Genomic DNA, 17071 nt, shown 5'->3' with positions numbered 1-17071 from the left:
TCGTAGAGCTTCATTCAGAGTGACCCCGTAGAGCTTCATTCAGAGTGACCCCGTAGAGCTTCATTCAGAGTGACCCCGTAGGCTTCATTCAGAGTGACCTTGTCAAGCTTCATTCAGAGTGACCCCGTAGAGCTTCATTCAGAGTGACCTCGTAGAGCTTCATTCAGAGTGACCTCGTAGAGCTTCATTCAGAGTGACCTCGTAGAGCTTCATTCAGAGTGACCTCGTAGAGCTTCATTCAGAGTGACCCCGTAGAGCTTCATTCAGAGTGACCTTGTCGAGCTTCATTCAGAGTGACCTCGTAGAGCTTCATTCAGAGTGACCCCATGGAGCTTCATTCAGAGTGACCTCGTAGAGCTTCATTCAGAGTGACCTTGTCGAGCTTCATTCAGAGTGACCCCGTAGAGCTTCATTCAGAGTGACCCCGTAGGCTTCATTCAGAGTGACCTTGTCGAGCTTCATTCAGAGTGACCCCGTAGAGCTTCATTCAGAGTGACCCCGTGGAGCTTCATTCAGAGTGACCTTGTCGAGCTTCATTCAGAGTGACCCCGTAGAGCGTCATTCAGAGTGACCCATAGAGCTTCATTCAGAGTGACCCTGTAGAGCTTCATTCAGAGTGACCTCGTAGAGCTTCATTCAGAGTGACCCCATAGAGCTTCATTCAGAGTGACCTTGTCAAGCTTCATTCTGAGTATCTTTGTCGGGCTTCCTTGACTGTCCTGAGTTTGCACCTTAGACTGATGCTCTCCGTAGAACATTCACTCTGCTGTCCGAGTATCAGGCTTTCTGGCCACTTGACCAGCCCAACTTGTTGTGACTGTTTCAAAATGGTGCAGATGTTTGACAACGTCAGACCAGGTATCCACCTCAGTGTCTGCAATTTTGTCCAACCATCTGATCCTCAGAATCTTCCTCAGGAAGCTCAGGTGAAAGTGTTTGAGCTCTTGGCAAGACGCTGCTATACAGTCCCAAGTGTCACATTCTCCTGTTTATTCCGAGGCTGATATTCCAATTCTGTCACAGGCGACACATGTTTGACAATTATGTCTCATGTTAATATAAACAGGTTGAGATTGCGCTGCCGCTCATTTCACTGCGGACAGGTTCTGGTCATGGCGGAAACCTTGCACTGAAAGTAGGGCTTTCCTGAATCAGGCTGATGCAGTACTTCAGCTTTCTTTGTACTGGTGTTAAGGTTGAAGTTATCGCAAGCATTGGAAACCCAGTCCATGCTACACTGCACATCCAGTTGTGAACTGGCAGCTAGTACACAGTCGAAAGATGTGCAGGTTCCGTGGATTGGTCATGCTAAATTGCCCCTTAATATTCAAAGATGTGCAGTTTAGGTGGGGGTATGGGGATCGGTCTGGGGAATGGACTTTGCTAGGCTGCTCTTTCGGAGGATCAGGGCAGACTTGATGGACCGAATGGCCTCCTTCTGCACTGTAGGGCTTCTCTGATTAAACAGGAAATCACCAAATATGTCATCTCAGATTGAGCAGCTTCCTCCATGTGATCCGGTCCTGATGACAGGTTCACCATCAGGAAAGACATCAGCCAGCATAACAGAGTGTGTTGCTGGTGAGTTGGTGCTAGCACATACCTCTGTTTAACTTCATTCATTGTTTCCACATAGACTGAAGAGTTCAGTGAACTCCTTCACCAGTCATTGAACCCCAGTCTTTTAGATGTCAGCTGGGATAGCATCAGCTCCTGGAGATTTCCTACAAGAAAGGAGTTTGATTGCTCTCATTGTTTCTAACAAATAAGATCATCAGGAGAGAAGCTGGTGGAAACCAGTGGCAGGCAGCCTGTTGATTCCTTCTTCACCGATGGACAAAAGGCCATTAAGGATGTGGTTAAATTGCTCTGCCCATCGTTCTAGAATTTGGGCTTTTTCTGCACCGTGGTTATCCAACGGCATCGTGCATTGGTGATGAACCAGTAGGCTGGGGCTGTGGGCAAGTTCAGAGCATCGTAGAATCACTTCCGTTCTTCGAATCGGCCAGTAGCTGAGGTTTGCCAGCTTTCTGATTCCTCCTCCCATCTCTCTGAGCTTGCATTGGACAGACCTGTCGATGTTTTGGTCAGCAGTTTTCTTAGACAGTGATCATTTGTCACGGAGGTAAACCATGTGGCGGCCGTGTTTCTCCTCCAGTAGTTTCTCGATTACCTCACTGTTTTCATCCAACAAATCTGGATGGTGCCAATAGCCTGGACAGCAGTGGAATGCCTGCTGATCGCCCAACCATCTTCAGTACAATTAGCGTCCATTTTTGGGTGTCTCCTGACTTTCCCGGAGAGATTCCTTCACGATGCCTTTTTGAGACTCTAAATGCTTCTGGACATATACGTCCTGGGAGCCCCCAGAGGAATAGATCTTAATGTTTAGCTTTGAAATGATGAAGACAGTTCCTGGTGCAGACAGCACCACACAGGGAATTCATTAATCTGCGTGTCCCTCTGCCTTGTGATGATATTGTGGATGAGATGTTAATGTATAGAATGATTAGGGAGGCGAAAAATTGAGCTGGTGATGAAGAACTCATGTTCGGCACAAAAACAGAAAATACTGGGCATGTTCAGCACACCTCCTCAGCAACCCTGTTTTTAACCCCTTCTCATGTCTGGTAATCTGCACCAACTCATCCACACAGACAGACAGACAGACTCTGGTCCACACAGACAGACAGACAGACGCTGGTCCACACAGACAGACAGACGCTGGTCCACACAGACAGACAGACGCTGGTCCACACAGACAGACAGACGCTGGTCCACACAGACAGGCAGACACTGGTCCACACAGACAGACAGACAGACGCTGGTCCACACAGACAGACAGACAGACGCTGGTCCACACAGACAGACAGACAGACACTGGTCCACACAGACAGTCAGACGCTGGTCCACACAGACAGACAGACAGACGCTGGTCCACACAGACATACAGACAGACAGACACTGGTCCACACAGACATACAGACAGACAGACGCTGGTCCACACAGACATACAGACAGACAGACGCTGGTCCACACAGACAGACAGACAGACGCTGGTCCACACAGACAGACAGACGCTGGTCCACACAGACAGACAGACAGACGCTGGTCCACACAGACAGACAGACAGACGCTGGTCCACACAGACAGACGCTGGTCGACACAGACAGACAGACGCTGGTCCACACAGTCAGACAGACGCTGGTCCACACAGACAGACAGACAGACGCTGGTCGACACAGACAGACAGACGCTGGTCCACACAGTCAGACAGACGCTGGTCCACACAGACAGACAGACAGACGCTGGTCCACACAGTCAGACAGACGCTGGTCCACACAGACAGACAGACAGACGCTGGTCGACACAGACAGACAGACAGACGCTGGTCCACACAGACAGACAGACGCTGGTCCACACAGACAGACAGACAGACGCTGGTCCACACAGACAGACAGACAGACGCTGGTCCACACAGACAGACACTGGTCCACACAGACAGTCAGACGCTGGTCCACACAGACAGACAGACAGACTCTGGTCCACACAGACAGACAGTCAGACGCTGGTCCACACAGACAGACAGACAGACTCTGGTCCACACAGACAGTCAGACGCTGGTCCACACAGACAGACAGACGCTGGTCCACACAGACAGACAGACGCTGGTCCACACAGACATACAGACAGACGCTGGTCCACACAGACAGACAGACAGACGCTGGTCCACACAGACAGACAGACTCTGGTCCACACAGACAGTCAGACGCTGGTCCACACAGACAGACAGACGCTGGTCCACACAGACATACAGACAGACGCTGGTCCACACAGACAGACAGACAGACGCTGGTCCACACAGACAGACAGACAGACGCTGGTCCACACAGACAGACAGACAGACGCTGGTCCACACAGACAGACAGACAGACGCTGGTCCACACAGACAGACAGACAGACGCTGGTCCACACAGACAGACAGACAGACGCTGGTCCACACAGACAGACAGACAGACGCTGGTCCACACAGACAGACAGACGCTGGTCGACACAGACAGACAGACAGACGCTGGTCCACACAGACAGACAGACGCTGGTCGACACAGACAGACAGACGCTGGTCCACACAGACAGACAGACAGACAGACGCTGGTCCACACAGACAGCCAGACGCTGGTCCACACAGACAGACAGACGCTGGTCCACACAGACAGACAGACGCTGGTCCACACAGACAGACAGACGCTGGTTGACACATAATCACTATTGTTTTGCAGGAAATTGATAGCTACTTTGCAAACAGCAAGCTCTCACAAACAGGAATGTGATAACATAGAATGGAATTTACAGAATTTACAGTGCAGGAGGCCATTCGGCCCATCGGGTCTGCACCGGCTCTTGGAAAGAGCACCTTATCCAAGGTCAACACCTCCACCCTATCCCCATAACCCAGTAACCCCACCCAACACTAAGGGCAATTTTGGACACTAAGGGCAATTTAGCATGGCCAATCCACCTAACCTGCACATCTTTGGACTGTGGGAGGAAACCGGAGTACCCGGAGGAAACTCACGCAGACACGGAGAGAACGTGCAGACTCCGCACAGACAGTGACCCAAGCCGGGAATCGAACCTGGGACCCTGGAGCTGTGAAGCAATTGTGCTATCCACTGTGCTACCGTGCTGCCCCAATAATGGGTCTTGGTTTAATGTCACCCGAATAACACAAGAAACTGAAAAGAGGCGTTGCTCCTGTTCCAAACTCCGTTAAAAACAACATCCCCGGCAGCGCGGGCAGAGTGTAAGACATTACTGTGTAACTTGGGGGGGGGGGGGGGGGGAATTGTCCGTCCCTCCGCGCTGGCGGGATTCTCCGTCCGTCCCTCCGCGCCGGCGGGATTCTCCGTCCGTCCCTCCGCGCCGGCGGGATTCTCCGTCCGTCCCTCCGCGCCGGCGGGATTCTCCGTCCGTCCGTCCGTCCGTCCGTGCCGGCGGGATTCTCCGTCCGTCCCTCCGTGCCGGCGGGATTCTCCGTCCCTCCGTGCCGGCGGGATTCTCCGTCCCTCCGTCCGTGCCGGCGGGATTCTCCGTCCGTCCGTCCGCGCCGGCGGGATTCTCCGTCCGTCCGTCCGTGCCGGCGGGATTCTCCGTCCGTCCGTCCGCGCCGGCGGGATTCTCCGTCCGTCCGTCCGTGCCGGCGGGATTCTCCGTCCGTCCGTCCGCGCCGGCGGGATTCTCCGTCCGTCCGTCCGCGCCGGCGGGATTCTCCGTCCGTCCGTCCGCGCCGGCGGGATTCTCCGTCCGTCCGTCCGCGCCGGCGGGATTCTCCGTCCGTGCCGGCGGGATTCTCCGTCCGTGCCGGCGGGATTCTCCGTCCGTGCCGGCGGGATTCTCCGTCCGTGCCGGCGGGATTCTCCTTCCGTCCACGCCGGCGGGATTCTCCGTCCGTCCGTCCGCGCCGGCGGGATTCTCCGTCCGTCCGTCCGCGCCGGCGGGATTCTCCGTCTGTCCGTCCGCGCCGGCGGGATTCTCCTTCCGCCCGTCCGTGCCGGTGGGATTCTCCGTCCGTCCGTGCCGGCGGGATCCTCCGTCCATCCGTCCATGCCGGCGGGATTCTCCGTCTGTCCGTCCGCGCCGGCGGGATTCTCCTTCCGCCCGTCCGCGCCGGTGGGATTCTCCGTCCGTCCGTCCGTGCCGGCGGGATTCTCCGTCCGTCCGTCCGTGCCGGCGGGATTCTCCGTCCGTCCGTCCGTGCCGGCGGGATCCTCCCTCCGTCCGTCCGCGCCGGCGGGATTCTCCTTCCGTCCACGCCGGCGGAATTCTCCGTCCGTCCGTCCGCGCCGGCGGGATTCTCCGTCCGTCCGCGCCGGCGGGATTCTCCGTCCGTCCGCGCCGGCGGGATTCTCCGTCCGTCCGCGCCGGCGGGATTCTCCGTCCGCGCCGGCGGGATTCTCCGTCCGTCCGTGCCGGCGGGATTCTCCGTCCGTGCCGGCGGGATTCTCCGTCCGTGCCGGCGGGATTCTCCGTCCGTGCCGGCGGGATTCTCCTTCCGTCCGCGCCGGCAGGATTTTCCGGTGCTACCGCAGTGAATGGGAGATTTGCCGCAATGCCAAATTCTCCGTTCTCGCTAACAGCGGTAGTGAGGCAGACGGGAATCAAAGAGTCCCGGCCTTACCCTCAGGTTCGGCAGGGGAGTGCTACCCACTGTTAATATCCAAGCTGCATGAGAATCTGTACTATGTCAAATCACATTGTTAGAAACACACTTATCCTCTTCAACTCAGATTAGGAACAGCTTCACTTACCCTTCCGTTGGCTGCCAAGGGTCACTAGGTAGTCGTCTCCTAGAGCGGATGGGAGATCGGAGCTTGTGATCACCACAGTGTCAGGACCCATTGCATGGAGAACATCCATTACCTGCAATAGACACAGGGACCCAGTTTGAACCTCATGTACTGTCAGGATATTTACTCTGTATTTAACCCGTGCTCTGCACAAGAAATATATATATATATTTTTAAATTTAGCATATCCAATTCATTTTTTCCAATTAAGGGGCAATTCAGTGTGGCCAATCCACCTACCCTGTACATCTTTGGGATGTGGGGGTGAAACCCACGCAGGCATGGGGAGAATGTGCAAACTCCACACGGACAGTGACCCAGAGCCGGGATTTGAACCCGGGTCCTCAGCACTGTAGGCAGCAGTGTTAACCACTGTGCCACCGTGCTGCCCGGAACACAAGAAATATGATCAGGCGTAAACCACACAGCCCATCAAGGCTACTCCACTATTCAATACAATCCAGGCTGATCTTAAGCTTGAACTCTTCTCTCCCAATCCTTTCCCCATATTCCATAATTCCGAGACACCAAAATTGCCAGCCTTAAATATATTCTACGATGGAACATCCACAACCCTCTGGAATAGAGAATTCCAAAGATTCACAGTCCTTTGGGTGAAGTTAATTTCTCCTCATCTCAGTCCTAAATGATCAGCCCGTTTCCCTGAGACTCTGCTCCAGTGTTTTAGATACACCGACCAGCGGAAACAATCTCTCAGCGTTCACCCAATCAAACCCCTTCACAATCTTGTAGCTTCCAATGACATAACCTCTCATTCTTTCAAACTCCAGAGTATATGAACCCAATTTACTCAGCTTCCCATCACAGGACAACCCCCTCATCCTGGGGATCAATCTAGTGAATCATCGCAGTAATGACTCCAATTCAGAAATGTGGAATGCACACAAATACTGCACACAGTATTCCAGATGTGGCCTCACCAAAACCCTGGATAACTGCAGGATTTGGGGGCTGGGGGCTGGTTTACTAACTGGGGGCTGGTTTAGCACAGGGCTAAATCGCTGGCTTTGAAAGCAGACCAAAGCAGGCCAGCAGCACGGTTCAATTCCCGTACCAGCCTCCCTGAACAGGCACCGGAATGTGGCGACTAGGGGCTTTTCACAGTAACTTCATTTGAAGCCTACTTGTGACAATAAACAATTTTCATTTTTCACGAAGATTTCTTTATTGCAGTACTCCAACCCCTCACAGTAAAGACCACCAGGCCATTTGACTATGCTTGCTGCAGCTGCATATTAATATCCTGTGATCCTTGTATCAGCACACCCCTAGTCTATTTGAACTTCAACATTTATGAACTACAGACCTTTTAAAAATATTCTGTATTCCTATTCTTATAACCTAAGTGAATAACGTCTCATTTCCCTGTATTATACTCTATCTGCTATCTTGTTGCCCATTCACTTTACCTGCCGAGATCCCTCTGCAGCTTGTGTCCCTCCCATAAGTCATCTTTCCAAACTTATCAAACTTATCATTATCAAACTTCGATGAAGAGGCAGAGAGTAATATACCACTAGTATAGATCCTTGCAGCATTCCTCCTATTCCACACCTGTTAACTTGAAAATAAGCCCATCTCCTGCTTCTTGTCTGTTAACCATAGAATCGCTACAGTGCAGAAGGAGGCCATTCAGCCCATCAAGTCTGCACAGACCCTCCAAAAGAGCACCCTATCTAAGCCCACACCCCCACCCTATCCCCGTAACCTAACCTGCACATCTCTGGACACTAAGGGGCAATTTATCATGGCCAATCCACCTAACCTGCACATCTTTGACCTGTGGGAGGAAACCGGAGCACACGGAGGAAACCCATGCAGACACGGGGAGAACGTGCAGACTCTGCACAGACAGTGACCCAAGCCGGGAATCGAACCTGGGACCCTGGCGCTGTGAGAACATAAGAACATAAGAACTCGGAGCAGGAGTAGGCCATCTGGCCCCTCGAGCCTGCTCCGCCATTCAATTAGATCATGGCTGATCTTTTGTGGACTCAGCTCCACTTTCCGGCCCGAACACCATAACCCTTAATCCCTTTATTCTTCAAAAAACTATCTATCTTTACCTTAAAAACATGTAATGAAGGAGCCTCAACTGCTTCACTGGGCAAGGAATTCCATAGATTCACAACCCTTTGGGTGAAGAAGTTCCTCCTAAACTCAGTCCTAAATCTACTTCCCCTTATTTTGAGGCTATGTCCCCTAGTTCTGCTGTCACCCGCCAGTGGAAACAACCTGCCCGCATCTATCCTATCTATTCCCTTCATAATTTTATATGTTTCTATAAGATCCCCCCTCATCCTTCTAAATTCCAACGAGTACAGTCCCAGTCTACTCAACCTCTCCTCATAATCCAATCCCTTCAGCTCTGGGATTAACCTAGTGAATCTCCTCTGCACACCCTCCAGCGCCAGTACGTCCTTTCTCAAGTAAGGAGACCAAAACTGAACACAATACTCCAGGTGTGGCCGCACTAACACCGTATACAATTGCAACATAACCTCCCTAGTCTTAAACTCCATCCCTCTAGCAATGAAGGACAAAATTCCATTTGCCTTCTTAATCACCTGTTGCATTTGTAAACCAACCTTCTGTGACTCATGCACTAGCACACCCAAGTCTCTCTGAACAGCGGCATGCTTTAATATTTTATTGTTTAAATAATAATCCCGTTTGCTGTTATTCCTACCAAAATGGATAACCTCACATTTGTCAACATTGTATTCCATCTGCCAGACCCGAGCCCATTCACTTAACCTATCCAAATCCCTCTGCAGACTTCCAGTATCCTCTGCACTTTTCGCTTTACCACTCATCTTAGTGTCATCTGCAAACTTGGACACATTGCCCTTGGTCCCCAACTCCAAATCATCTATGTAAATTGTGAACAATTGTGGGCCCAACACGGATCCCTGAGGGACACCACTAGCTACTGATTGCCAACCAGAGAAACACCCATTTATCCCAACGCTTTGCTTTCTATTAATTAACCAATCCTCTATCCATGCTACTACTTTACCCTTAATGCCATGCATCTTTATCTTATGCAGCAACCTTTTGTGTGGCACCTTGTCAAAGGCTTTCTGGAAATCCAGATATACCACATCCATCGGCTCCCCGTTATCTACTGCACTCAATGTCCTCAAAAAATTCCACTAAATTAGTTAGGCATGACCTGCCTTTTACGAACCCATGCTGCGTCTGCCCAATGGGACAATTTCTATCCAGATGCCTCGCTATTTCTTCCTTGATGATAGATTCCAGCATCTTCCCTATTACCGAAGTTAAGCTCACTGGCCTATAATTTCCTGCTTTCTGCCTACCTTCTTTTTTAAACAGTGGCGTCACGTTTGCTAATTTCCAATCCACCGGTGCTAACCACTGTGCCACCGCACTGCCTAATCCTTTACCCATGTTAGTATATTACCCCCCCAACTGCATGATCCTTTATTTTGCCCATTAACCTTTTGTGTGGCACCTTATCAAATGCTTTTTGGAAATCCAGATGCACCACATCTAAATGACACAGAAACTGAACAAATATTTTGTATCTGTCTTCATGGAGGACATAACACCTTCCCGAAATACTAGGGAACCAGGGCAGCACGATAGCATAGTGGTTAGCACTGTTGCTTCACAGCAGCAAGGATCCCAGGTTCAATTCCCAGCTTGGGTCACTGTCTGTGCAGAGTCTGCACGTTCTCCCCGTGTCTGTGTGGGTTTCCTCCGGGTGCTCCGGTTTCCTCCCACAAGTCCCGAAAGATGTGCTGTTAGGTGAATTGGACATTCTGAATTCTCCCTCTGTATACCCGAACAGGCGCCGGAATGTGGCGACTTGGGGATTTTCACTGTAACTTTATTGAAATGTCAATGGAAGTCTACATTTGACACTAATAAACTAATTATTATTAAGATTGAGAACCTGGAAGAAATTAGAATTAGTAAAAAGTAGTACTGGAGAAATTAATAGGACTGAAAGTTGTTCAATCTCCTAGACCGGATTATCTGCATCCCAGAGTGTTGACAGAAGTGACTGTAGAGATAGTGGATGTATTGATGATCATCTGCCAAAATTCTAGACTCTGGCAAGTTTAAACTAAAATGGCAAGGGGATGGGAACCTATACAAGGAGTCAGAGGAGGAGGAAATGAGAGCAAAAACAAAAGCTAGAAAGGGGAATAAGAAAAGTGATAGGCAGATAAACCAAAATCCAGATTCAAATAGGGCAATTATACAGGGCCTTGGTGAGGCCACATCTGGAATATTGCGTGCAGTTTTGGCCTGCTTATCCGAGGAAGGATGTTCCAGCTAGAGGGTTTACCAGACTGATGCCTCGGATGGCAGGACTGACGTACGAGGAGAGATTGAATCGGTTAGGATTATATTCGCTGGAGTTCAGAAGAATGAGGGGGAAATCTCACAGAAACCTATAAAATTCTAACAGGACTGGACAGTATTAAATATTAAAGCATGCTGCTGTGCAGCGAGACCTGGGTGTGCTAGTGCATGAGTCGCAAAACGTTGGTTTACAGGTGCAACAGGTGATTAAGAAGGCAAATGGAGTTTTGTCCTTTATTGCTAGAGGGATGGAGTTTAAGACTAGGGAGGTTATGCTGCAATTGTATAAGGTGTTAGTGAGGCCACACCTGGTTCTTATAAATCACTATTAAATAGTAATGTGACATTTGCTACCTTGCAATCTGCAGGAATAGAAACATAGAAAAAATAGGAGCAAGAGGAGGCCACTCGGCCCTTCAAGCCTGCTCCGCCATTCATCACAATCACGGCTGATCATCCAACTCAATAGCCTAATCCCACCTCCCCCCACCCCCCACATCCTTTGATCCCCTTCACCCCAAGCGCTGTATCTAACTGCTTCTTGAAACCATGCAATTTTTTGGACACAACAAGTTCCTGTGGTAACAAATTCCACAGGCTCATCACACTCTCGGCAAATAAATTTCTCCTCCTCTCTGTCCTAAATGGTCTACCCTTTTCCTACAGACTGTGACTCCTGGTTCTGGACACACCCACCATCTCAAACATCCCTCCTGCATCTATCCTGTCATAAGAACATAAGATCTAGAGCCTGCTCCGCCATTCAATGAGATCATGGCTGATCTTTTGTGGACTCAGCCCCACTTCCGGCCCGAACACCATAACCCTTAATCCCTTTATTCTTCAAAAAACTATCTATCTTTACCTTGAAAACATGTAATGAAGGAGCCTCAACTGCGTCACTGGGCAAGGAATTCCATAGATTCACAACCCTTTGGGTGAAAAAGTTCCTCCTAAACTCAGTCCTAAATCTACTTCCCCTTATTTTGAGGTTATGCCCCCTAGTTCTGCTTTCATCCACCAGTGGAAGCAACCTGCCCGCATCTATCCTATCTATTCCCTTCATAATTTTATATGTTCTTTCAGATTCCCCCCTCATCCTTCTAAATTTAAATGAGTACAGTCCCAGTCTACTCAACCCCTCCTCGTAATCCAACCCCTTCAGCTCTGGCATTAACCTAGTGAATCTCCTCTGCACACCCTCCAGTGCCAGTACATCCTTTCTCCGGTAAAGAGACCAAAACTGGACACAATACTCCAGGTGTGGCCTCACTAACACCTTATACAATTGCAGCATAACCTCCCTAGTCTTAAACTCCATCCCTCTAGCAATGAAGGATAAAATTCCATTTGCCTTCTTCATCACCTGTTGCACCTGTAAACCAACTTTTTGCGACTCATGTACTAGCACACCCAGGTCTCTCTGCACAGCAGCATGTTTTAATATTTGATCATTTAAATAATGAGGGACACCACTAGCTACTGATTGCCAACCAGAGAAACACCTATTAATCCCCACTCTTTGCTTTCTATTAATTAACCAATCCTCTATCCATGCTACTACTTTACCCTTAATGCCATGCATCTTTATCTGATGCAGCAACCTTTTGTGTGGCACCTTGTCAAAAGCTTTCCGGAAATCCAGATATACCACATCCATTGGCTCCCCATTATCTACCGCACTGGTAATGTCCTCAAAAAATTCCACTAAATTAGTTAGGCACGACCTGCCCTTTATGAACCCATGCTGCATCTGCCCAATGGGACAATTTCTATCCAGATGCCTCGCTATTTCTTCCTTGATGACAGATTCCAGCATCTTCCCTACTACTGAAGTTAAACTCACTGGCCTATAATTACCCGCTCTCTGCCTACCTCCTTTTTTAAACAGTAGTGTCACGTTTGCTAATTTCCAATCCACCGGGACCACCCCAGAGTCTAGTGAATTTCGGTAAATTATCACTTGTGCATTTGCAGTTTCCCTAGCCATCTCTTTTAGCACTCTGGGATCCATTCCATCAGGGCCAGGAGACTTGTCTCCCTTTAGCCCCATTAGCTTGCCCATCACTCCCTCCTTAGTGATAACAATCCTCTCAAGGTCCTCACCTGTCATAGCCTCATTTCTATCAGTCGCTGGCATGTTATTTGTGTCTTCCACTGTGAAGACCGACCCATAAAACCTGTTCAGTTCCTCGGCCATTTCCTCATCTCCCATTATTAAAACGCCCTTCTCATCCTCTAAAAGGACCAATATTTACCTTAGCCAATTTATTTTGTTTTATATATTTGTAAAAATTTTATTATATGTTTTTATATTCTGAGCAAGTTTACTCTCATAATCTATCTTACTCTTCTTTATAGCTTTTTTAGTAGCTTTCTGTTGCCCCCCTAAAGATTTCCCAGTCCTCTAGTCTCCCACCAATCTTTGCCACTTTATATGCTTTTCCCTTCAATTTGATACTCTCCCTTATTTCCTTAGATATCCACGGTCGATTTTCCCTCTTTCTATCATCCTTCCTTTTTGTTGGTATAAACCTTTGCTGAGCACTGTGAAAAATCGCTTGGAAGGTTCTCCACTGTTCACCATAAAGTCTTTTAATAGTGATTTTCACAGTAACTTAATTGCAGCGTTAATGTCAGCATACTTGTGACAGTAATAAAGATTATTAATAAAGATTATTATTAATAAAGGAAGGGGAGAGAAATGGGGGAACCTGATAGTTTGACGTCAGTCGGTGGGAAAATGCTGAAATTGATAATAAAAGAGATATGTGGACACCTAAAAATGATAGGATTGGACAGAGCTAACATGGATTGAGGAAAGGGAAACAATGTTTGACAAATTAGAGCTTTTTGAGGATGTTATTATTAGAATACATAATGGAATCCAGGGTGAGGTAGCCAATTGGATACCAAATTGGCTTGGCGACCGAAGCCAAAGGGTGGGTGTGGTGGGTTGTTTTTCAAACTGGAGGCCTGTGACCAGCGGTGTACCTCAGGATCGCTGCTGGGTCCACTGTTATTTGTTATATATATTAATGATTTGGATGAGAATGTAGGAGGCATGGTTAGTAAGTTTGCAGAGACACCAAGATTGGTGGCAGAGTGGATAGCGAAGAAGGTTGTATAAGATTGCAACAGGATCTTGACCAATTGGGTCAGTGGGCTGATGAATGGCAGATGGAGTTTAATTTGGATAAATGTGAGCTGATGCATTTTGGTAGATCGAATCGGGACAGGACCTACTCAGTAAATGGTGGGGAGTTGGGGAGAGTTACAGAACAAAGAGATCTAGGGGTACGGGTTCATAGCTCCTTGAAGGTGGAGTGGCAGGTGGACAGGGTGGTGAAGAAGGCATTCAGCAGGCTGGGTTTTATTGGTCAGAATATTGAATACAGGAGTTGGGACGTCTTGTTGAAGTTGTACAAGACATTGGTCAGACCACACATGGAATACTTTGTCCATTTCTGGTCACCCTATTATAGGAAGGATATTGTTAAACTAGAAAGAGTGCAGAAGAGATTTACGAGGATGCTACCAGGACTTGGTGGTCTGAGTTATAAGGAGAGGCTGGATAGGCTGGGACTTTGTTCCCTGGAGCATGGGAGGCTTTGGGGTGAACTTATAGAGGTCTATAAAATAATGAGGAGCATCGATAAGGTAGATAGTCAACATCTTTTCCCAAAAGGTAGAGGAGTCTAGAACTAGAGGGCATAGGTTTAAGGCGAGAGGGGAAGAGATACAAAAGAGACCAGAGGGGAAATTTCTTCACACAGAGGGTGGTGAGCATCTGGAAAGAGCTGCCAGAGACAGTGGGAGAGGCGGCTACAATTTTGTTCTTTAAAAAACAGTTAAGACAGTTACATGGGGAGGGTGGGTACGGAGGGATATGAGCCAAATGCGAGCAAGTGGGACGAGCTGAGTGATAGAAACTGGGCGGCTTGGATAATAGATAGCCTGGGACACACTGAGATCCAAGAAGATGAGGTGTTGGGCGTCTTGAAAAATATTTAGGTGTATAAGTCCCCAGGGCCTGATGGGATCCACCCCAGAATACTGAAGGAGGCAAGAGAGGAAATTACTGAGGCCTTGACAGAAATCTTTGGATCCTCACTGTCTTCAGGTGATGTCTTGGAGGACTGGAGAATAGTCAGAGAATAGGACCATTGCTGTTCGTAGTATATATAAATGATTTGGAGGAAAATGTAACTGGTCTGATTAGTAAGTTTGCGGACGACACAAAGATTGGTGGAATTGCGGATAGCGATGAGGACTGTCAGAGGATACAGCAGGATTTAGATCGCTTGGAGACTTGGGCGGAGAGATGGCAGATAGAGTTTAATCCGGACAAATGTGAGGTAATGCATTTTAGAAGGTCTAATACAGATAGGGAATATACAGTGAATGGTAGAACCCTCAACAGTATTGACAGTCAGAGAGATCTAGGTGTACAGTTCCACAGGTCAACGAAAGGGGCAACACAGGTGGAGAAGGTAGTCAAGAAGGCATACGACATGCTTGCCTTCATTGGCCGGGGCATTGAGTATAAGAATTGGCAAGTCGTGTTGCAGCTGTATAGAACCTTAGTTAGGTCACACTTGGAGTATAGTGTTCAATTCTGGTCGCCACACTACCAGAAGGATGTGGAGGCTTTAGAGACGGTGCAGAAGAGATTTACCAGGATGTTGCCTGGTATGGAGGGCATTAGCTACGAGGAGAGGTTGAATAAACTCGGTTTGTTCTCACTGGAACAAAGGAGGTTGAGGGGCGACCTGATAGAGGTCTACTAAATTATGAGGGGCATAGACAGAGTGGATAGTCAGAGACCTTTTCCCAGGATAGAGGGGTCAATTACTAGGGGGCATAGGTTTAAGGTGCGAGGGGCAAGGTTTAGAGGAGTTGTACGCGGCAAGTTTTTTTTACACATAGGGTAGTGGGTGCCTGGAACTCGCTGCCGGAGGAGGTGGTGGAAGCAGGGACGATAGTGACATTTAAGGGGCATCTTGACAAATACATGAATAGGATGTGAATAGAGGGATAGACCCAGGAAGTGTAGAAGATTTTAGTTTAGACGGGCAGCATGGTTGGCACAGGCTTGGAGGGCCGAAGGGCCTGTTCCTGTGCTGTACTTTTGTTTGTTCTTTGACAAGCTGGGCCGACGGGCCGGTTTCCATGCTGTAAACATCTGTGAGTCTAAATGCAGAGTATTTCTTAAATGGTGAGAGATTGGGATGATGTCCAAAGGGATCTGGGTGTCCTCATTCCTGAGTCAGTAAAAGCTAGCATGCATGTGTAGCAAGTAATTAGGAAGAAAATGGTGTGTTGACCTTCATCACAAGAGGATGTGAGTACAGCAGTAAAGATGTTTTGCTGCAATTGTGTGGAGCCTGAGTAAGACCACACCTGGAGTTTTGTGGACAGATTTGGTCTCCTTACCCAAAGAAGGGTACTCCCCATATCGGAAGGGAAATCAAAGATCGCCATCCCTGCGATGGTGGGATTGTCCTACATAGATTACATAGAATGTACAGTGCAGAAGGAGGCCATTCGGCCCATCGAGTCTGCACCAACCCGCTTAAGTCCTCACTTCCACCCTATCCCCGCAACCCAATAACCCCTCCTCACCTTTTTGGTCACTTAGGGCAATTTATCACGGCCAATCCACCTAACCTGCACGTCTTTGGAAACCGGAGCACCCAGAGGAAACCCACACAGACACGGGGAGAACGTGCAGACTCCGCACAGACAGTGACCCAGCAAGGAATCGAACCTGGGACCCTGGGACTGTGAAGCCACAGTGCTGTCCACTTGTGCTACCGTGTTGCCCTTTTTTTTAAATTGGAAAAATTTAAATATCATTCCTGCAGTCAATGACCAGCTCTTTAGTTTTGCTGGCATTGAGGGAGAGATTGTTGTCCTATGAGGAGAGATTGAGGAGACTGGGTCTGTATTCTCTGACGTTTAGAAGAATAAGAGGTGACCTCATTGAAACCTACTAAATTCTTACAGGGTTGAACAGGATCGATGCAGGAAGGGTGTGTCCCCTAGCTGGGTGTTCTAGAACCAGGGGACACAGTCTCAGAATAAGGGGTAGGTCATTTCAGACTCAAATGAGGAGGAATTTCTTCCACTCAAGTGGGTGGAACTTTGGATTCTCTACCTCAGAAAACTGTGGAGGCTCAGTCACTCAGTATGTTCAAAGCAAACAGACAGATTTCTTGTTAAAGATTTCAAGCTATACGGAGATAATGCAGGAAAATAGCACTGAGCTACATGATCAGCCATGATCATACTGAACGGCAGAGCAGGCTTGAAGGGCCGAATGGCCTACTCCTACTCCAATTTCCTCTGTTCCTACCTACTGG

General features: G+C 48.7%; 1 protein-coding gene across 1 annotated transcript in view; it reads right to left on the bottom strand.

Moving 5' to 3' along the window:
- pdxka (pyridoxal (pyridoxine, vitamin B6) kinase a) overlaps positions 1-17071 on the bottom strand; it is a 98205-nt gene that overhangs the window by 19215 nt on the left and 61919 nt on the right. Inside the window, exon 9 of the mRNA XM_038801247.1 lies at positions 6309-6420. Coding sequence (XP_038657175.1) covers positions 6309-6420 — 112 coding nt within the window. The remainder of the gene's footprint in view (positions 1-6308; positions 6421-17071) is intronic.

The sequence above is a fragment of the Scyliorhinus canicula genome, chromosome 7, assembly GCF_902713615.1.
Source record: "Scyliorhinus canicula chromosome 7, sScyCan1.1, whole genome shotgun sequence".
Classification (NCBI taxonomy): Eukaryota; Metazoa; Chordata; class Chondrichthyes; order Carcharhiniformes; family Scyliorhinidae; genus Scyliorhinus; species Scyliorhinus canicula.
This window is presented reverse-complemented; position numbering and strand designations above follow the sequence as displayed.